This window comes from Perna viridis, chromosome 1 (assembly GCF_037379345.1).
Source record: "Perna viridis isolate PV_CMFRI_1.1 ecotype Kerala chromosome 1, ASM3737934v1, whole genome shotgun sequence".
Lineage (NCBI taxonomy): Eukaryota > Metazoa > Mollusca > Bivalvia > Mytilida > Mytilidae > Perna > Perna viridis.
In genome coordinates this window covers 59,247,056-59,270,695 of record NC_142445.1, presented here as the reverse complement: position 1 = coordinate 59,270,695, position 23,640 = coordinate 59,247,056, and the positions used below count along the sequence as shown (strand labels likewise).

General features: G+C 31.5%; 1 protein-coding gene across 1 annotated transcript; it reads left to right on the top strand.

Annotated features, from left to right (window-relative positions):
- Positions 1-275: 275 nt before the first annotated feature.
- On the top strand, positions 276-20,455 carry LOC148629617 (putative histone deacetylase 1-B). The gene is made up of 16 exons (XM_088554257.1): positions 276-353; positions 3,177-3,289; positions 3,896-4,013; positions 4,797-4,871; positions 5,959-6,097; positions 6,745-6,886; positions 8,352-8,444; positions 13,038-13,146; positions 14,551-14,691; positions 14,979-15,087; positions 16,683-16,741; positions 17,066-17,140; positions 17,742-17,891; positions 19,310-19,391; positions 19,715-19,746; positions 20,045-20,455. Exons 1-16 carry the CDS (start codon positions 305-307, stop codon positions 20,122-20,124), a joined length of 1,566 nt encoding a protein of 521 aa, XP_088410383.1. The 5' UTR covers positions 276-304; the 3' UTR covers positions 20,125-20,455.
- Positions 20,456-23,640: the final 3,185 nt, after the last annotated feature.

Here is a 23,640-nt window from a genome sequence, read left to right as displayed (position 1 = left end):
TACAGTTAATCCTAGGTATTTAGTAGATGTTTCTGTTTTCAGTGTATGCCCATGAAGGATGTTGTCATGGTCAACTATATAAGCTATTTAAAAGTACTCATATTTTACTATAAAATCTGCGCATAGACATATTATCAAAGATGCAATCCATGCTTTAAAATATTTTTTTAATGCTTTGCTTGAAAAATGTTAAACTCTTAAATTTCTCAGTTATAAATATTGTATTCGAATTTGCCGCGTCACACTGAATCAGAGTTATCGTTCTTAACCCTCAGGTGTCGTCACATTTTACATCGCTTGAACAATGGCCTCGCAACCTCACAGCAAGAAAAGAGTCTGTTATTATTACGATGGTAAGCTTTTATCTTATTTCTGTAATTAATATGTCAGAAATAAAATTCTCATTACATCTATTCGATGAATCACACTAAAAACCTCTATGTTCGTGGGATATTTTATTTTATTGTTGAACTCCCCCTCGCGTGGCCTCGGTTGTTTTAAATTTATTTTAATGTTTTTATAGAAACTGTGCAAGTAAAAAAAATATTCAGCTACAATGTAATGTTGATATCATTAATTGAAATCAAAGGAAATTATTTTATCATTTAAAATCCGTTTTTTCTCGTCAAATTTCTACTTATATTTTGTGAAGAACTATGGAAGCCCGTTTTCCCTGTTCTGGTGTACGGTATTGCTCATTTGCTTACTCAATGTCCGAACTTGCTAAATAATTGCATTCGACTTTTTTTTGCTTAAAATCGTTACAACTTAGCGCTAAGGACTTGAAAACATCCATCTACAAGTTTGTAAATTTCATTTGATACACGGAACAGTATTTCAAAAAAAGTATGGAAGCCCATAGCCAATGTTCCGTTTACAGCATTTATACAGAATACAGTTTTATTTTTCATAATTGTTTTCATAGTCTTTTGGCTTTGGACTTGCTATCAACACTATATGCTTAATGCATAATGTATGAAAATTTACACATCCGATTGCTTACATGAATTTGCTCGCTATGCTAGTGCTGTACTCCTTAAGCTTGGTAGTCAGATTACAGTACCAGGGGCACAGGGTGACAAAAATAACTTGTTATTTTCTTCGCACCTATGTTTTGTATTTTAAAATTACAGCAACTTCAAAATTATCAGCAACAAGTATTCCCTCCAATCAAGGAATTGAGTTGACTTCTGGTGAAGGTTAATTGACCATAATCAATTAACATGTACAACTGTAGCCAATCATTGGTAATTAGACCCCGACTCACAATTCATTCATCTTCATGGGAGGTGCAGTGTTCTCCCCAACTCCATAAAGCGCTGCACTTTACATCGCTATTGAGATTGAGCGCTTCGCTATCAAGATCGGTACTGTGCTATCTTGCTACTAGTGCTGTGCTATAAACTGAAATTTGAGGATTAAAAATCAATTATGACAGGAAACGTGTGTGTCCCATGGTCATTTACGGTATCCTACAAGTTAATTAGCAGTAAATAAGCTATGGTCAGTTGATCACTGCGTGAACACACAGGTGTCTGAAACCAATAAAAGTTATGACATTGCTGACAAGATTCTTTATCAGTCACCCCACCTGGCCACAAATTAATATTAATGAAGGTGTCAATCAGATATTAATATCTGATACTGAACCAATCAAAACTGACTATGGTAAAAATTTACTCAACCCTGGCCAAAAACATGTGGCTATTTATAAATGCAAAGTTGAATAATTGCACAATCACATGATGTTTTCAACATTAAGAAGCTGATTTACCTTATAAAAGAACATATTAAATTCCCAAACAATATTTATTCCATCAGATATTCCAAAACACTTTGAAAAGAAAAAAGGAAATGGCTGTCTTTTGTTTACATTGCCTTGTTGTGTATCAAGAGCACATGTCTTTTGGCGGGAAAATTAGTTAAGAAATAGATTCTAAAATCCCCCAAGTCTAAAAATAGTACAACAGGTGTGGGGAGTTTTTTTTGTAAATCATGATATGGGCTTTTTGTCATGAATAAACTACATAAAAAACATAATATTTTAAAAACAAAACAAAATTTTTGGAAACATGAATATCAAGACCAGGGTAGTCTTTTACATGTACCTGATTAAATAATATTCTAAATATATAGATAAATGGAAAGTTACTGAGACTAGAAAAAGAGTTTAATAGAGATTGCTCTTAATCAAATGAATATCACATTCAAATGAGCCATTGAGGCCCCGAAACAAATGAAAAATTGTAATTTCCAAGGGTCTGCTGTCAGCAAAAATTTGAAGAACACTGGATGTGTATGAATAAGAGGAAATATTTATGAAGAATTACTTATCATAATTTGATAGAATATCTTTAATTTTCTGTTAATTTAAAAATGAAAAATAAAAAATGGTACAATGTATTAAGTTATAATTACTTTCAAATAATTCATGTAAACATAAACAGCAATGTACAAATTTACATTTTTAATACACTGATCAATCTTTATATAATACATTAAATACAAAGTGGCAAGTTTTGACTCGAGACATATTAACGTTGTGTCACGTGTGCTGAATACAACGCTATCAGAAAATCCTTTGGAGAACCATGAGGTGTCAATCAGATGTTAAAACGTTGTATATTATTGAGCCAATCAAAACTCACATCATTTTGTCAAGAAGGTGAATCAAAACACAATCATGGCTATGTGCACATGGGTACATGTATATACAAGCTTCACAGCACTGTTAAACTATTTATTACATTTAGAAACAGATTTACCTTATTAAAGAATACATTACATCCAGTTTATGATGATTATCCCATCAGGAAGTGTCTAAAACACTTTGAAATGCATTAATTGATTAAGGAAAATAGATGACATTTGTTTACACTTTTGAGGTTGGCTGAGGGTTTGACAGTGGATTTTGTTATTGATCTTGAGGTAGGGGATTGTAGTGATGGCTTCCTTTTAAAGTTTCAGTAAATTTTTAAAAATGCTGTGCTTCAGTAGCCATGTTAGTGAAGCACATTTATACCCAATTAGTGCAGTTGATAAAGCATCAGAACATGGTGCCAGGGGTCCCCTGGGTTAGAGTTCCTGCTCGTTTTATTGTGAATTTTGTTGAAGTGCATTATGCTCTGCTGAAACTAATACACATGAATTATTCTGAATTATGTTTTATATCATAGGAGACATTGGTAACTACTATTATGGACAAGGACATCCCATGAAACCACACAGAATACGTATGACACATAATCTCATTCTCAACTATGGATTGTACAGAAAAATGGAAATATATGTAAGTACATAATACACATGCAGTCATACTTATAGGTATGATAAAATACAATGTATTGGTATAGATTGTACACATTTTGTAGATTAATACAGAGTATACAATAAATGATGGTCTTTGTGTATGGTGTTTTCAATTTTATCTAATGAATTTTTATCAGGCTAGTGAGATAATACACAGCTTAAACTACAAAATGTAGCTTTCTGTCTGTGTCATTCTAGAGGAATCCTTGAGTTTAATATTATACTTAAATTTGAACAGCATCAATCAGTTAATGATAATCAGTATATACAGGTATGTTCCCCTTAATATTAAACTCAAGGATTCCTCTGGAATCATGATTTGTTCATTGGGTCACCTTAAGTTAAATTATCAATGAGTTTATGTTAAAGAGAAAAAAATCTGTAAAGGAACTCTTGAACTGCATTGTTCACTTCGGATTTTTAGTTGTCATTTTTAATTTTGTGGGCCGTGTAGACTCATTTGATAATTTTATGGGTCTTTTTTTATTTTGATGTAAGATCAGACACATGCCCCCTCTGAAATGATGCCAGAAACTTATTTTTTTGAATGTCATTCTGCATGCTTGTATTTATCATTTTATTTCAGAGACCGCACAAGGCCACACAAGAGGAGATGACGAAATTTCATAGTGATGACTACATTAAATTTTTACGGAGCATAAGACCAGACAATATGTCAGACTACAACAAACAAATGCAAAGGTGTAAGTACTTAATTTGATATTACTTGATTTTATATTAATACTTTGATACTTATGTGATTGAATGTACTTAAGGATTATCTCCCTTGAAAAGTAATCAACCGCTGAGAACGGTTTAAATGTAATGCCCTCGTGGCTGTGGCTCCTGCATATGCATCCTGATCATTTTTTTCTGTCTCCTCGAGTTTGAGACAATTATTTGTTTATTATAGTCGGTAGTTTGGGTAACTGACAATTTGTAAAATGGCAAAAGCCATTATTACTGCCAATAGGGTTTGTAAGACTTGTTCTAGTTTCATTTTCCTTACCAGAATTTTCGATGTAGAGTGTATTGAAATCAGAAGACCGAACTGCATTATATTGTTTACCTCCGGGATCTCAGGACGCTACATTACAATGAAAATTTTCTATTTATTGCTTTTCCAAACACTGTTATCATGTAGAAATGTATATTTGTCATTTTTATCGATATCTTTATATAGGAAAGTCTTGAACTTTTAATTCTGAACTCAAATATTTGTTAATGACAAAGTTTCCATGCATTTGAATGGTAGATTAGGGTCCATTCTCATGAAATCACTGAGTCACATGACGAGACTTACATACCCTATATAGAAGAAATAAGTTACAATAGCAGAAATAAAGCAATGTCACATTTTAAGAGAGAGTCAAAGAATTCAGTGTCGAGCAGTTTTACATTGAACTCTTCTTCAACAAGTGCTACGAAGAAGTCTAAAACTCCTTGTAAGTCGTATATCTGAATATTGTTTTATCTTTTCATTTCAGTCAATGTTGGAGAAGATTGTCCAGTATTTGATGGCATGTATGAATTCTGTCAGTTATCAACTGGTGGATCAGTGGGTAAGGATGTGTAATATAGTCACATGTAGTGATGATCAGTATCTGTATATTGCAGTAGAGGAATAAGTCTTAGACAGCTTTAACACAAACGTACATGAAAATCAAATCATTGTGTACAGGTCATGCTACTTGACTACATAGGTATTGTTCAACCATGAGAATATGTATAAAAACATTTTATTTGCATGTTGTGGCAGTATTCTAGGATTCCCATTTTGAGACACCACAGAAATTTTAATGAGGAAAAGTTATTTATTATGTTCCACATCCTCTTCATTAGGTAAGGATTTGTTAAGTTTTGAAAGAAGGCATTGGCTGTGTTAAAGTTAATTGTTAATTGGAACTTATCTGTTGAAACTTATAGTTATAAACAAAAGTCTAGAATATGCATAGCTGTACTGGTTTGATTTATATTGTGTACAAATGTATAAAAAATCTGAACAAAAAGCGACGAAGAAATACTAAATGATAATACTGATGGATGAAGGCAACCCCTGGAGGTAAGACAGATGATGAATACATGTGCATTTGTAGTTTTACTTGTCTTCCTTTAAATGAGGTTAATTCAAAATGTTTGGATATGTTCCCAAAAGATATCAAGGGTATTTCATTTACTGGGGCCTTAACACATAATTTTTTTTAGACCATTCCTCTTGAGATGTCATAGCTAATCTTGTAATAAAATTAAATAAGATAAGGTTTGAATACTTGTTAGATAGAACTAAAGGCAATGTGTATGTTTTCAGTTAACATGAGATTATATGTACCCACTGGAATTGTGAATGAATGTGATAATTTGGCATAGAATGGTAAACCGTAAAGTGTTACTTCATAACCTGTTCTCAAACTTATTTTTACACTAACAAAAAATCCTGTCAAATTAATTTGTATTTTTCATCTTCCCATTGGATTTTCTGTCATAATTTTAAATTAACACATCAAAAGAATCTGCTAATTGAAGAAAATGGTCATTGGAAACAATCTCAACTGTGTCTATGACTACTGGTATCAGAAGATTTTTACTGTTAATTATTCAATAAGAGTTGTTTCAGTGTACTATTATGTGGTATTTTTTTTTTTATTATAGCTGGAGCAGTAAAACTTAACAAACAGGCAGCAGATATAGCTATTAACTGGGCTGGTGGACTTCATCACGCCAAAAAATCAGAAGCTTCAGGGTTTTGTTATGTTAATGATATAGTGCTGGCAATTCTTGAGTTACTTAAGTAAGAATCAATGTCATGCTAACTTATTTTTTGAAATTATAAGTTCAAGAAAGTACCTATTTATCCTTACAAAACTTAGAAAAACTTTTTGCTAATTCTGAAATATGCTTTTTTCACCTGTATTTAAAAAGCAGATTGAATACAACAGTATTTACAACAACAAAAATGAAAACATAAAAGTGTCTGCTTTTGCACAATGGTGGTTTGCATGATGAGTAAACATGGCTTGCCTTTTTCATTAACTAATATGAACCTACTTTTACCAAGTCTACCCCAGGTTTTTATGGTGCACCATTTGTAGTGAACCAATAATGGCACATGGGTCTCTGGTTCAACAGGAAAGACCTGTGCAATGAGACCAAATCTGTTGATCTTCTACAATCCATGTACAACAGGAAAGACCTGTGCAATGAGACCTGATCTGTTGATCTTCTACAATTTATGTACAACTGGAAAGACCTGTACAATGAGACAAAATCTGTTGATCTTCTACAATTCATGTACAACAGGAAAGACCTGTGCAATGAGACCAAATCTGTTGATCTTCTAAAATTCATGTACACACAAATAATATATATAAGTACCAGAAAATAAAACCTTTTAGCTAAAAAAGGATGAATACTCATTAAAAAACTTGTTTATTTCAGATACCATCAGCGTGTTCTGTACGTAGATATTGACATACATCATGGTGATGGTGTTGAGGAAGCCTTTTATACCACAGATAGAGTCATGACTGTATCATTCCATAAATATGGGGAATATTTCCCTGGAACAGGAGATCTCAGGGTAGGTACATGCAGAGTCATGACTGTCCCACTCCGTATATATGGGGAATATTTTCCTGGTACAGGAGATCTCAGGATAGGCACATATAGAGTCATGACTGTCTCACTCTGTAAATATGGGGAGTATTTTCCTGGCACATGAAATCTCAGTGTCGGTACAAATAGAATCATGACTGTATCATTCCATAAATATGGGGAATATTTGCCAGGCTGAGGACATCTGAGGGTAGGTACACAGATAAGAGTCATGACTGTCTCGCTCCTAAGACATGAAGAATAGTTCCCAGGACAGTAAGTAAAAAATCATTATTCAGGGTTTTTTCTTTTAGTAGATGGAAGAAAAAAATATTGGTGGAATCATCAGGAACAAAGGGACAAAGGCATGCAACAAGTGCCACAGAGGGGGTGTCTGAGCGCTCTCCCCCCTGAAAAATTTTGAAAATCTAGATTGCAGGAGACACAATCTGGGCTATTCTGGGCATATATTGACCTTTGATCTTTGTTGTAAAATTGTGCATTTATGGAGGCGCAATTTCCCCAAAAAAAAAATAGAAAAAATATTCCCTTTTTTTTCTCTCAGTATTTCGTAACATTTAGAATACACCCATCTTATGTTTATGATATAGGAAGGCACAGAAAAAATGAATAGAATATCAAAAATACCTATAAAAATCAAAGACACACTTCCTCTATACTAACTTACCTATATTTGTGCACTGCTTCATGCTTCTTTATATACATGTGTTAGTTCTCAGTCAGCATCTGCTTTATTCTACTTGTTACTAATCATAGGCTGGGTGTATTCTAGATGTAATGCAATGCTGAGAAAAAATGCTATTGTGACTGGATTTAAAAATCCATGAATATCATGTTTTTGCAATATATTTAACTGAGTTGACTAAATTGTGTACAGAATTTAACTTAAAGACCATATTTCAAATTGAAATTGAAGGTTCATGTCAAAGTGACAATAATTCAAAAAGAATGAAACAAATTGCCATATTAGCACAATTTCGGTCTTTGCTAACCCTCAAAACCTTGAAATTCCTAAGCTTTACCCTTAATTCACTGTTTGAATATCAACAAAAAGTATTTGAATGAATTTAGTATTTATTTATGTACACCCTCAATCGTTTTCTTCATTTTGTTTTTTGTTTTTTTTTTTAAAAAAGGATATCTTCTTGTATTTGGGCTCTGATATGTCAACATAAACTTGTTTGACAAGCTACTGGATATCTAGGCCAATATATTTGCAAGACTGATGTCAATTATGGTGAATTTCAATGCGATGAATTCTGAATTTTTTTTCATGAGGTTGAAGTGAAGGTGCACAATGTCATAATTTATGACGAAGGGTAATGTGCTCTGTCATGCCAGTTATCATTGAACTATTTTAAATTGATGAGTAGTCTTAGAACACTGGGTATTGCGAAACTAATTTATAGTTATTTGCTTTTTTTCTTCAGGATATTGGTGCTGGTAAGGGTAAATACTATGCTGTTAATTTCCCACTCAGAGATGGTATTGATGATGATTCATATGAATCCATTTTCAAACCAGTAAGTACAAGATGATATGATTATTGAAAGAAGAAAGTTTTATAGTATTAGTAAATACTGTAGTTTTATTATCATAATTGTGGGTACCAAATTGATGGTTTTAGTGGGTGGTGTGGAACCACAAGATTAAGATTGTCTCCATTGTTTTATTTACTGGGACTCTTGCTCATTATTTTGGAAATGAAAACAGGAGTCTTGATTCTCCTATGGATGTATCATATATGTAACTTCCATTTGTAATTTCAATTATTTCTGTCTCATGGAATGCCTTGTAAAATGTCATTGTTGTAAAACTTGTAATTGAAATTAACTAAAGGTCTACACAATTTTTTATATTGCTTTTTGGCAAAAAAAGAACTTTGCTTTGGTAATAATTATACCAATGTGCTGACAAATTTGTAGGTTTTTCTTACTTATTGACCTACAAACCACGAAAATTTATATTGACAAAAATAAATGAAACAACAGTATAAAGTTACACAGCACAGGCAAAAAAAATTCTGTCCCTGACGCAAATTAGGTCATCCATAGATAAATTGAAAGAACTAGATAAACATAAGCTATACAGAAATTTGAAGGAGAAAAAATAGAACTTAAAGTCTACCATGAAAATATACAATGGAATATAGTCTACCCGAAAAACATACAATAGAATATAGTCTACCCTAAAAACATACAATAGAATATAGACTACCCTAAAAACATACAATAGAATATAGTCTACCCTAAAAACATACAATAGAATATAGACTACCCTAAAAACATACAATAGAATATAGTCTACCCTAAAAACATACAATAGAATAAAGTCTACCCTAAAAACATACAATAGAATATAGTCTACCCGAAAAACATACAATAGAATATAGTCTACCCTAAAAACATACAATAGAATAAAGTCTACCCAAAAAACATACAATAGAATATAGACTACCCTAAAAACATACAATAGAATAAAGTCTACCCAAAAAACATACAATAGAATATAGTCTACCCGAAAAACATACAATAGAATAAAGTCTACCCTAAAAACATACCATAGAATATAGTCTACCCTAAAAACATACAATAGAATATAGTCTACCCTAAAAACATACAATAGAATATAGACTACCCTAAAAACATACAATAGAATATAGTCTACCCTAAAAACATACAATAGAATAAAGTCTACCCAAAAAACATACAATAGAATATAGACTACCCTAAAAACATACAATAGAATATAGACTACCCTAAAAACATACAATAGAATAAAGTCTACCCTAAAAACATACAATAGAATATAGACTACCCTAAAAACATACAATAGAATAAAGTCTACCCAAAAAACATACAATAGAATATAGACTACCCTAAAAACATACAATAGAATATAGTCTACCCTAAAAACATACAATAGAATAAAGTCTACCCAAAAAACATACAATAGAATATAGACTACCCTAAAAACATACAATAGAATATAGTCTACCCGAAAAACATACAATAGAATATAGACTACCCTAAAAACATACAATAGAATAAAGTCTACCCTAAAAACATACAATAGAATATAGACTACCCTAAAAACATACAATAGAATAAAGTCTACCCTAAAAACATACAATAGAATATAGTCTACCCGAAAAACATACAATAGAATATAGACTACCCTAAAAACATACAATAGAATATAGACTACCCTAAAAACATACAATAGAATATAGTCTACCCGAAAAACATACAATAGAATATAGACTACCCTAAAAACATACAATAGAATAAAGTCTACCCAAAAAACATACAATAGAATATAGTCTACCCTAAAAACATACAATAGAATAAAGTCTACCCTAAAAACATACAATATAGTCTACCCGAAAAACATACAATAGAATATAGTCTACCCTAAAAACATACAATAGAATAAAGTCTACCCTAAAAACATACAATAGAATAAAGTCTACCCTAAAAACATACAATAGAATATAGTCTACCCGAAAAACATACAATAGAATAAAGTCTACCCAAAAAACATACAATAGAATATAGACTACCCTAAAAACATACAATAGAATAAAGTCTACCCGAAAAACATACAATAGAATATAGTCTACCCGAAAAACATACAATAGAATATAGTCTACCCGAAAAACATACAATAGAATATAGTCTACCCTAAAAACATACAATAGAATATAGTCTACCCTAAAAACATACAATAGAATAAAGTCTACCCGAAAAACATACAATAGAATATAGTCTACCCTAAAAACATACAATAGAATATAGTCTACCCTAAAAACATACAATATAGTCTACCCGAAAAACATACAATAGAATATAGACTACCCTAAAAACATACAATAGAATAAAGTCTACCCGAAAAACATACAATAGAATATAGTCTACCCGAAAAACATACAATAGAATATAGTCTACCCAAAAAACATACAATAGAATAAAGTCTACCCTAAAAACATACAATAGAATATAGTCTACCCTAAAAACATACAATAGAATATAGACTACCCTAAAAACATACAATAGAATATAGACTACCCTAAAAACATACAATAGAATAAAGTCTACCCGAAAAACATACAATAGAATATAGTCTACCCGAAAAACATACAATAGAATATAGTCTACCCAAAAAACATACAATAGAATATAGTCTACCCTAAAAAATACTATAGAATATAGTTTACCCGAAAAACATACAATAGAATAAAGTCTACCCTAAAAACATACAATAGAATATAGACTACCCTAAAAACATACAATAGAATATAGACTACCCTAAAAACATACAATAGAATATAGACTACCCTAAAAACATACAATAGAATATAGACTACCCTAAAAACATACAATAGAATAAAGTCTACCCGAAAAACATACAATAGAATATAGTCTACCCGAAAAACATACAATAGAATATAGTCTACCCGAAAAACATACAATAGAATATAGTCTACCCAAAAAACATACAATAGAATAAAGTCTACCCTAAAAACATACAATAGAATATAGACTACCCTAAAAACATACAATAGAATATAGACTACCCTAAAAACATACAATAGAATAAAGTCTACCCTAAAAACATACAATAGAATATAGACTACCCTAAAAAATACTATAGAATATAGTTTACCCTAAAAACATACAATAGAATATAGTCTACCCTAAAAACATACAATAGAATATAGTCTACCCTAAAAACATACAATAGAATATAGACTACCCTAAAAACATACAATAGAATAAAGTCTACCCTAAAAACATACAATAGAATATAGACTACCCTAAAAACATACAATAGAATAAAGTCTACCCGAAAAACATACAATAGAATATAGTCTACCCGAAAAACATACAATAGAATATAGACTACCCTAAAAACATACAATAGAATATAGACTACCCTAAAAACATACAATAGAATATAGACTACCCTAAAAACATACAATAGAATAAAGTCTACCCTAAAAACATACAATAGAATATAGACTACCCTAAAAACATACAATAGAATAAAGTCTACCCTAAAAACATACAATAGAATATAGACTACCCTAAAAACATACAATAGAATAAAGTCTACCCTAAAAACATACAATAGAATAAAGTCTACCCTAAAAACATACAATAGAATATAGTCTACCCGAAAAACATACAATAGAATATAGTCTACCCAAAAAACATACAATAGAATAAAGTCTACCCTAAAAACATACAATAGAATAAAGTCTACCCTAAAAACATACAATAGAATATAGTCTACCCTAAAAACATACAATAGAATATAGACTACCCTAAAAACATACAATAGAATATAGTCTACCCGAAAAACATACAATAGAATATAGTCTACCCTAAAAACATACAATAGAATATAGACTACCCTAAAAACATACAATAGAATAAAGTCTACCCTAAAAACATGCAATAGAATAAAGTCTACCCTAAAAACATACAATAGAATAAAGTCTACCCTAAAAACATGCAATAGAATATAGTCTACCCTAAAAACATACAATAGAATATAGACTACCCTAAAAACATACAATAGAATAAAGTCTACCCTAAAAACATACAATAGAATAAAGTCTACCCTAAAAACATACAATAGAATATAGTCTACCCGAAAAACATACAATAGAATATAGTCTACCCAAAAAACATACAATAGAATAAAGTCTACCCTAAAAACATGCAATAGAATAAAGTCTACCCTAAAAACATACAATAGAATAAAGTCTACCCTAAAAACATGCAATAGAATATAGTCTACCCGAAAAACACAATAGAATAAAGTCTACCCTAAAAACATACAATAGAATAAAGTCTACCCGAAAAACATACAATAGAATATAGTCTACCCTAAAAAATACTATAGAATATAGTTTACCCTAAAAACATACAATATAATATAGTCTACCCTAAAAACATACAATAGAATTAACTCTACCCTAAAAACATACCATAGAATATAGTCTACCCTAAAAACATACAATAGAATATCCACAAAACTAAACGTGTTAAATATTTATCATATTGCAGTTACTTCCCCTCTTACTATGTATATGTTAATGAATTTGACAGGTAATGACCAAAGTTATGGAGATGTACCAGCCAAGTGCAATAGTATTACAGTGTGGTGCTGACTCGTTATCTGGAGACAGACTTGGATGTTTTAATCTAACACTTAAAGGTATATACTGAGGTTGTCCTGAAGGAGTCGAATTAAAATGTATAATGTAACAGTTATACCTTACAAACTCCATTTGTTTAATTTCAATTTTGCAAACTTTTTTTTAAATGATTTTGGTGTTAGTGTACTGGAACAAGCAATGTTTCAGTGAGGGAAAGTTCCACAAGTAGAAAATTGATATTTTATGAAGGACTTTTTGGGAAGCTGACATTGGTTTTTGGCAAGATGATTTTTATTGGTATCTTTTTCATTAAAAATGCTTAAGTTTCATAAATCCCTGAACACTATTTATATACATATATGTTTGTATAAAGATGTAGTTTAAAATGAGACAAAAATGAACATTGAAAAGAAAGAAAAAAGAATTATTTCATTATCTTTACAATGTACTTTTATAATCTGTCAACAAGTATTGATATTGTGTGGAGGAGCCTGACATATGTTCAAGAAAAAACACTTTAAAACCTTGAAAAATCCTTGAATTTACAAATAATTAGTAACACACTGCACATTTTAGTCAAGATATTATAAAGTAGATACAGCAGATTAGCATATTATTTATAAAAATGATAGTACTATATGTAGAAGATTTAGAGAAGATAGGGAAAAATAATACTTTGTCCAATTCATTACATACAGTAAAACCAGACTTCTTCCTTAGTACCCATATACAAGTATCTGTATAAACATACAGTAAAACCAGACTTCTTCCTTAGTACCCATGTACAAGTATCTGTATAAACATACAGTAAAACCAGACTTCTTCCTTAGTACCCATGTACAAGTATCTGTATTACATACAGTAAAACCAGACTTCTTCCTTAGTACCCATATACAAGTATCTGTATTACATACAGTAAAACCAGACTTCTTCCTTAGTACCCATATACAAGTATCTGTATAAACATACAGTAAAACCAGACTTCTTCCTTAGTACCCATATACAAGTATCTGTATTACATACAGTAAAACCAGACTTCTTCCTTAGTACCCATATATAAGTATCTATAGAATTTTATTGTATAAACCAGACTTCCGTCTAATTGTACACGTTCTTCAGTTTGATTTAGGGTGCAGTATTGACAGGTTCCACTGTACAAGAATTAAATGATGGAGACATTATTATTGTAAAAAATGACTGTTAACTTTATACGTACAGTCTTATTATTATTGTGCTGGGTATAAGAGGAACAGTGCAGATTGTCTGATAAAGTATACTTTTGTCTTAAGTCAATGGCATGTTTTAAAAAGTCTGTAATCCTATTATAATTTTCCTAAATATCCAGCTTGTCAATGGTGACGTTATAGAAATCTCATTGCTTTGCAGTAGCTCGGACGTTAAACCCCAACAAACAAACAAACAAGCTTTGCAGTACTTACAGAGTAAATATTGTACTATTTAAGGTCATGGTAAATGTGTAGAGTTTATGAAGAAATGGAATTTACCTCTATTGTTACTTGGAGGTGGAGGATATACTATCAGGAATGTTGCAAGATGTTGGACATACGAAACATCATTAGCACTGGGCGTTGATGTTGCTAATGGTATAATTCTTTACATGTTTGATCTTATTGTCTATATATTGAATGATTTCATGTACACAGAATAATTTTTCAAAAAAGTATGAAGGCAACATTTTAACCCATATCAATTTATATTATGATATTCAGACAAGGTAACTTAATTTTGGAAAAAAAATCTTATTTGCAGTCCACTCTGTAACATACATTGCAATCACATTTTTCTACCAAGAAGTGTGGATAATATTTTATTTGCATTTTTGAATTTGTGGTTGGTAACATCATTTTTTCATTATTCTTACAACTTTCAGAACTGCCATACAATGATTACTTTGAATATTATGGCCCTGACTTCAAACTCAATCTAAGTCCATCAAACATGGCAAATCAGAACACAGGAGAATACCTTGATAAAATCAAGTAAGTTTGCTTTTTATTTACTGTAAAATGATTGATTTCTTGGTTTGTGTATTTTTTTATTTGTCCATGAAAAATGTCCCAATTATTGCACTGGGCATGGGACCATCTAGTTTTGTACTTTGTAATACCATAAATTGTTTACACTTTCGTTATTCTCAGCTATTTTTATTGAATGTTTTGTATGCAGACTTGTATATTTTGATAAGGTACAGGTCAACTTTAAGTTTCTTTTCAGTCTACTCATTTATGACTGAATCGTTGGCCATGGACTATTTAATAAGTTTGAGGATAGTAGGGAACAATGTTTTTCTATGTACAATTCTCTCTAAATGTTGTCAACATTTAAGGTACATCAAACCTATTACAGTGAGCATTCTTTTCTGTCATCTTACTAAATCATACAGACAAATATTTTCAATGATCTAATAATGTTTAAAATAATTATTTAAATCATTATTTTAATTAGTTAAAAGAAATTTTTTAATTTAAAATTATATGGTAAATTTATAAATAATAATAATTGTATAAACCCTCTTTTAAGGAAAGATAAGTGACCAGAAAAGATTCTGAAGAAACGTAATGAGAATATTAGATTTTTTAAATATTACAAGAAAAAAGGGTTCGGTGGACCCCAATTTTCTTTTTTGAAACATGAAAGAATGTTAAGTGTTTTTCATATGAATTTGGAAAAAATTCTATCTACCAATTTTTTTATAGCTTTAAAAAAATTCCCCTAAGTATCCAAATAAAAATTGCTGTTATTAGGGCTCAATTATCTCAAAACCAAGTTCGATGACCTATGTTTTTACATTAAAATTCTTTTAAAAACTCTGGCATGAGGGCCCTGTGGGCGTACATTATTCTGTAGGATGATCTCTAAATTTCCAGATTTTTTCGGTTCCGTGTCCGGACATGTTTCTGCCAATAGCCTTGGCCTATCAGAAGAAATGAAAGTAAAAACTTCCAAGCTCTATGCAGCTCCTCTCTTTCTAATCGCTGCAGACAGGCCTTTCCAATTTTTCTGGTCAAAATGCAGACAGTGGCACAGGGGACATAATAGTTTCCTCTGACCCTGCTGACAGATGAGCGGACTGATTGGAAACAAACAGAACAGTCAGCGAACCTGGAGAATTTCAAGTATAATGAAAAACCGAATGTCCGTGGGCCTGGGTGGGATATGATCCCGATAAGAGCCGAAAAAAATCTAAGTGGGGCTGCAACATCAAAATGAATGACAAATTGTATCAGCAGAATGTCACAATAAACATCATCAACTAATATTTTTATATTTGTTAGAGATGCATACCTCTCACCTAAAAATGAAACTGTAAAGTATACACTCAGGCTAACTTAATTGTTGGTTGAATCTCTCCTATTACATATATCTAAAAACGACCACCTATCATTCTGCCATATTGGCCTCAATGACCCCTTCTTATACTGTCAAGTGGGCCAGTGTGCAATTTTCTGTAATGAACACTGGTATTATTTATATATTTTTTTTAACAATATGTTTTCATTAAGAAACTCAGTCATAAAGCTATTTTATTTGTTGGTTATGCAGTTTAAATAAAATTCAAATTATAATTTTTCAGAACACGTCTGTTTGAGAATCTCAGAATGTTGCCACATGCACCTGGTGTTCAGATGCAAGGTAAGAACAAGATGAATAAATTACTTTCTTAGAAATCATTTCATCTGTGAGAGAAAGTATCTTATCTAGTAATTACTCATATGATTTAAACATACATGTGCCATGTATTGGTCATGTGAAAAAAATTTAATATACAATTTCATGGAACGTGTTCTCATAGTTCTGATGGCTGAAGCTCAGTTGAACCTTCAATTAAAATTTTGAAGAAATATCTATGCAAGGTTTAATCTGTCATTAAGATTGTTTTCAGTTGAATCAGTACCTACCACAATTTTCATGAAATAAATGGGCCATTCTTAAAGAAATGCTATGTTTTTGCTTTAGCTATTCCTGAAGATGCTTTGAATGATGAAAGCAATGAAGATGATGACAAGGAAAACCCAGATGAACGAATCTCAAGTATGCACTCCTCTAAGTATTTGCATTATGTTATGTTACATTATATCATATTAAGTATGAATTTAAGTAGCACTCTATGTAAGAATCATGCAAAATATGATTAATGGTTGGAAAGGCTACATTTTTTTATTTTTGATTTTTTCATTCAAAATGTTTTAGTTAACAGAAATTAACATGTGGCTTTTTATACAACCTGTGGTCTTAGGAGATAAAAATTATATAGAATGTACCGTAAAATTCAAAATTAAGGGAGATAACTCTGTAACTGACACTAAAATTCTATAGAAACTATTGGATTTTTCATGTGGATTATCTCCCAAGAGCAGACAGGTTGGAATGAATAATTATACATTTCATCATATAGATGATGACCTAAAAAGCAACTAAACAACACAAATAAAAATATGTAGCCTTTTTTCAGGTGTATCAGATTTTACAGAATTTGCATGATTTTTATCTGGAGTGTTACTTAAATTAGATCAGAAGTTTGACTATATTTCTTTCAGAGAAATCTTTATTTATTACAATGTATTTCTATTTTAATTGGTCTGGTGAAGAAGATACATGTGTCAGATGTTTTTTTTTTATCTATATTTTGCAGTACGAGCCAGTGACAAAAGAATTGCGTGTGATGAAGATTTCTCCGACAGTGAAGATGAAGGGGAAGGTGGAAAGAAAGACAAACAGAACTACAAACCTAAATCTAAACGACCCAGAACTGATGATGATAAAAATAACTCATCAGAAAAAGGTAAAATAGACAGGAAGTAATATCAATAAGGTGACATTCCAGATTCATAGTTCCAAGTTGAAACAAAACAAGAAAGGGTTGAAGAATATTAAAAACTATACAAGAAATATAGACTTATTCCAGGAATCTTGTACATAAAACCAAATAAAGAACATAGAATGATCTGTGTCCTTGTGCTTATGATGTATTTTCATTTTTATTTTTATTCTAATGAATTTCAATGTCCTTAATTATATATCATAAGCTATGGTAGAAACAAAACATAAAATGTAAACATTGGTTAAGACTTTGTTTCACCCCCCTTTCAATGAGTAGGTGGTATATTGGAATCTCCTTCTCCATCCGACCAAATTCAGTTGCAATTACCTCAACTCCCAATTTAAAGGTTGATTTCAACTAATGGTGTGTGGCTAAGTATAAATGGACATACATTGTAAGTGATTTAGATTGCTGTCTGATATCAACTTCCTGATTTCCTGTTTTGTGGGATTTTGCCATTTTTCACAATTTTTAATGATAGAGAAAATTTGTGTCGCAAAAATCTCAGTTCCAACTGGGTGGATTTATCTCAAATTTCCTAGCAGGAAAATGTGTTACAACTTCAAGCCATCTTAACTCACACTATGATTCACACAATTTCAATTTTGTCTCATAATAGCCTTGACATCAATATTATAGAAATAGAAAATAGTGGAGCGATCAGTTTTGTCACAGACAACAAAAAGACAGGAACAATTAACATTGTATTATAGGAGTGTTATAATGAGAAATTTTCATATACAGTCGAACTTGACTCACGTGAACTCAGATGGCTTGAATGCCTTGAATTCCTCGAACACAAATTGCCAAAATGATCTCCTATATAATTAATGTAAACAACCTTGGATTTCTCGAACTTTGATTTCATGAACATTCATACTAACTAGTCAATCAAAGTAATAAATCTTAGAGAATAACCCTCACTTACTCATCAGCCATTTTGTCAGCTTAGGTTATAAAAAGTGTGTAAAATGAAGCCCTATCATTAATCAAAGTGTCATTTTAGGTAATTACAGGTTATAAGTATGTCATCACTGATAAGGTAGTTTTAATTTAACAAATACCAATTGAAGTTCAAAAATATTCTTCGTGATGGAAGTATTACATGCTCTGTAAAGATGATGAAATAAAAATAAATTAATTAAACTGACAAACTAGAACTCTGAAAGTCTACAAATCAACATTATCTTCTGAATGTGTATGAGAACTATCTTAGAATTAACAAAACTTGGCAGTTAGTAATCGATTTCGTATGGTCTAACCAAACTTATACCAGCAATGAAATAAATTAAGGAAACTTCGAACTTCAAAAAACTGGAACATATTTCCATAGTCCCTTGGAGTTATGGTTTGTCTGTATAGTTCAATTTATTTTTTAGGTGAAAACAAAGAAGAAAACAAAGATGTTAAGAAAGAAACGACAGAAAATAAAGAAGAGGCCAAACCTGCACAGGAAAAAACGTATGTTAATAATTCTAATATATGAAGCTTTGAATTTGAAGGAATCTGAAAACTTTGTCGGGCGTCCTATTAAAATCTTTGTTTAAATTTATTTACCACTTTTTTATTTATGCCTGAATTTGCTCCATTGAATTAAATTACACTCATCATTTTCATTGATTTATTACTGAAAAGATTCAAAGCTTGAATGTAATTTTCATGACAAGATGTTTTTGCAAAGAAGCATTGAAATGATTTAGTTGTTATATTTTATATGTAATAGAGTTGACAAGACTAACATGTAAATAGTTATTTAATTTTTAAAATCTGTTTTAAATTTTTAGTGAAGAAAAGACCGAGAATGCAGATAAAAAAGGTATGAATACTGTATTAAAACTGTTAATATGACACATGAAAATGATATTATAAGTTACTTGTAGAAATTGTCACAGGATTTGTTAAGCAGAGATATAAAAAGGCTTTAAAAATCTATCTGGGAGTTATTAAGAATATTTGGGATGATTTACTTTGTCATGAAGTTCAGTTATACTTAATATAAGTCTTTCTTAAATGAGGGTTGAATTCAGCAAAAAATAATGAGTGAAACATAATTAATTTTTCAAATGAAAATGAGGTTGTCACTTTTTCATTTGCAAGTTCATATATATTTTCAGAAAAGACATCAAATGGGAAAACAGAATCTGCTGAAACAGAAAACAAAGAAGACAGTGCTACAAAAATGGACACCACTTAGGAACAGAAAATACAAATAAATAAGATGTCTATTTTGAAAGAAGACTCTTGTCTTTTCACATTGATGTGTCTTACAGATAAAAAAAGAAGACTTTTATAATATACCAGTGGATCCTGGATAAAAGAATGAGACGGACTACATAATACATGTAGTAAGAGTTATCATATTATTGCTGAGGTCAATGAATTTCATCTCATTAGCTCAATGCATTGTAATCTGTAGTTATCTTAAACATAACATGTCATGTCCATGTGCAATGAAGATCTTTAAAGAGAAATTATGTAGACACTATTTTTTATGTTTTTACATGTGAAGTAAAATTGTCACTTAATTCTTCTGTTTATTTTTGCTTACATTGAATTGATTTGGATAAAGCATATAGAGAGAATAGGTATGGTGAATATGTCAAAGATACAACCCCACCAGATAAAAATGCTTAAGGCTACCCGTTGGTCTTAATGACCACAGGCTGAGACTGGCCCCAAAACATTATTATACACAGGTACAGACCTTATATACTCAAGCAACATAAAAATAAACTAAAGGTGAAAATGAAACAAGACAAACAGATACCAGAAACTCCTGACTTACATGTAGGACAGGTGCAAAAAAATTCAGCGTGGTTAAAGTACTTTGTTATGATCACAACCCTCCCCCTTTAAAATCTGGCTGCTGTGGAAAAAAAAAATATTACACGACACATCTAAAAATCAGTTCAAAAAGGTTTGAGTTCCTTGTTACAATGGAAATCAAGAAACTGAATATTAAATTGCACAAATGTACAAACTAAGGACCACTAGCAAATAACTGACAGCTCCAGATCATACATTATTTATGGCTATCTTCTAGAACATCATGATCACACCACACATAACCAGACAGGCCTCACACAAAAATTGATCTTGTGGATATAATGAAGTTACATTTCAGTATACGTCCTTATCAGACTGACTAGCATTATGCAAACGAACATGATGTTTTGCCTCGTTTTTTTACTATAACTTTATGCATATGCTTCAAAATATATTATGACTTACAAAAAGAACCCAAAAAATCTTATAAACAAATTATATAATATCTGAATGAATATAACATGGACTTATAACAGTTACAGTTCTAAGATAAAAAATGTTTCAGCTGGATATATTGTAGTGTACATTTGAGTTAGTACCATATACAAGTTTGTTGAGGAAGGAGTTAATATTATATGTTGATTGATCATTTGAAATAGAGATGATAAATTAGGAGCAAATGACTACACTGCATCAGGTCATAGACATCATAAAGGTTATATTTCTCAATCTAAGAATGAAAATGAAAATGAAAATATTTGTACCACATCACAGTGAAAGGTTTGACATTTCGGAAAACATTTTATGAAGAACCTTCCATTTTTGTTTTTTTCAGTAAACGTTCATAGTGTAAATTTTTTTATGGATCTGAAAGCGCATGAAATATTCTAGGTTTCTTTTTTGTTTCTAATTAATGACAAAATTAATAACCTCAAACTTTTCATTGTTGGGCATAGGTTGTATGTCAAGGAGTAAACACATCCTTGGTATAAGTCTGTGTTCTTGAACACTTGTGGTGTAGTTATCCAGCAGCCATGACTATTTGTTGAAATCCTAAACTTTCATAAGTCACCATTTCGTTTGAAATGCCTGTACCAAGTCAGGGCTATTGCGGTACCAGCGGGTGGTGTAACATTTTTTTCTTTTGCCAGATTGTTTTTGGAATTGACTTGATTATGGACCGGATTAGAGTTAGGTAATTTGTTGCTACCCTTATTTCAGATGGTTAATCAGGTTCGTGTCGACGTAATCACTATAAATGTCAATTACTTTGCTTCGTCACCAACTATGATGACATTTATTTTGCTACGCAGGTTGCGGGATTCTATAGCCTGCCTTAATCTATGTCTTCAACAGTCTGAAGTTAATAGTTCGAACAAGGTCCGTAAAAATGACCAGCGCGGCCGACTTTGAAAAAGATAGAGCGCCACTAAGTTGAACTGCATTTTTCATGTCTTATCAATTGCCTTGTCTATTCTGTAATGTGCTGGTAATATATCAATGAAAAGTATCCTGAGCAGGTTGGATCCAGACATTTTGAAAAGGGAGGGGTGCCAGGCGAGGTTTCTCAAAAAAGGGGTGCTAGGACATTAGTTGCCAATTTTTTGCCCAGGTTGGTTCAGCTTAATCTCACCATTTACTCTCATTTGTATATTTATTATAAGTAAAAGAACACGTTAAATAATGGATCGTACATATTGTTATATAAAAGTATGTGGCCTACCAGGTTCAAACCTATAGCAGAAAATGTATGACTTACATGGAGAGTGGATGTATTATGATTCATTGTCAAACGAGTATGTATTTGTCATGAACATTTCATCGCTTCTAATCTACGGGGAAAAGAATCTGAATTAGAAGCTTTAGAAAATAAGACCTCATGTCAGAATGAAGAAGTATGTTAAGAAAACCATTGTACATCGTATATCATAAATAAATAACCATGGCATCTTAATTTGATTGCAGAAATACAAGAAATATGACAAACTGATTATTCGTTACCACTGATTAACACCAAAATAACATATTAGTTAACCTCCTCTTAAACCAGTTAAGCCTCTCTCAACTTTACCAATACCTAAAGAAGGCCGACCTCACCATCGTACAACTGACTTCTCCACCATACAAACACTTTGAAGACTGCTTTACCTTAGAAACACCGTAAGAAGGCTGACTGCTTCACCCTACAAACAATTAATGAAGATATACTGTTGACTGCTACACCGTACAGACACTTTATGAAGGATGATTGACTCACCATACACACACTCTATAACGGTTTACTGCTATATCCTTCAAACAATTTATAATGGATGAATGCAATACCCTACAAAATTTATAAAGACTGTTTGCTATACATCCTACACGACTGCTACACTTTACAAACACTACTTGAAGGATGATTGATCCACAATACACTGCCACATCATGCATACAAACACGTTATGAAGGCTGATTGATCCACCATACAAACGCTTAAAGAGACTGCTACACCCTACAGCACTTAAAAGAAGTTTGACTGCTCCAACGTACAAACATCTTAAGAAGGCCAACTTAGTCACATGACTGCTACAGCCCACAAACACTTGAAGCAAGCATACTGCTCCATTCCATAATTTTCTTCCTAAGTTAAACGATAATTTGAGAACTCGTTTATTAAGGGGAAAATCTCCATTTCATTCAATCTTAGAAGACCCGTTTTCGGATCAACACTAATGTGCATTGTGCATTTTGGTTTCCGTGTTTACATTTTTTTCTTTCAAATACTTGAAAACAAAAAGAATAACTTTTGGTACCTTTAGAAGCTATAACCATCAAGATTCTGAAATTTATCTATAGTTCTAGTGACAGGGACGTAGCCCGACTTTTTTGAGGTGGAAGCCCAAATTCTGCAAGGGGTCTTAATGGCCGCTCTAGGCTCGCAGTGATGGACAGGGAGCGAAGC

Excerpts from the sequence above, each read along its gene's own strand:
- LOC148629617 (XM_088554257.1), top strand. The coding sequence starts at position 305 with ATGGCCTCGCAACCTCACAGCAAGAAAAGAGTCTGTTATTATTACGAT. Across the intron at positions 13,147-14,550 it reads TTTTAATCTAACACTTAAAG|GTCATGGTAAATGTGTAGAG; the intron begins GTATATACTGAG and ends GTACTATTTAAG. Across the intron at positions 16,742-17,065 it reads ACCTGGTGTTCAGATGCAAG|CTATTCCTGAAGATGCTTTG; the intron begins GTAAGAACAAGA and ends TTTTTGCTTTAG.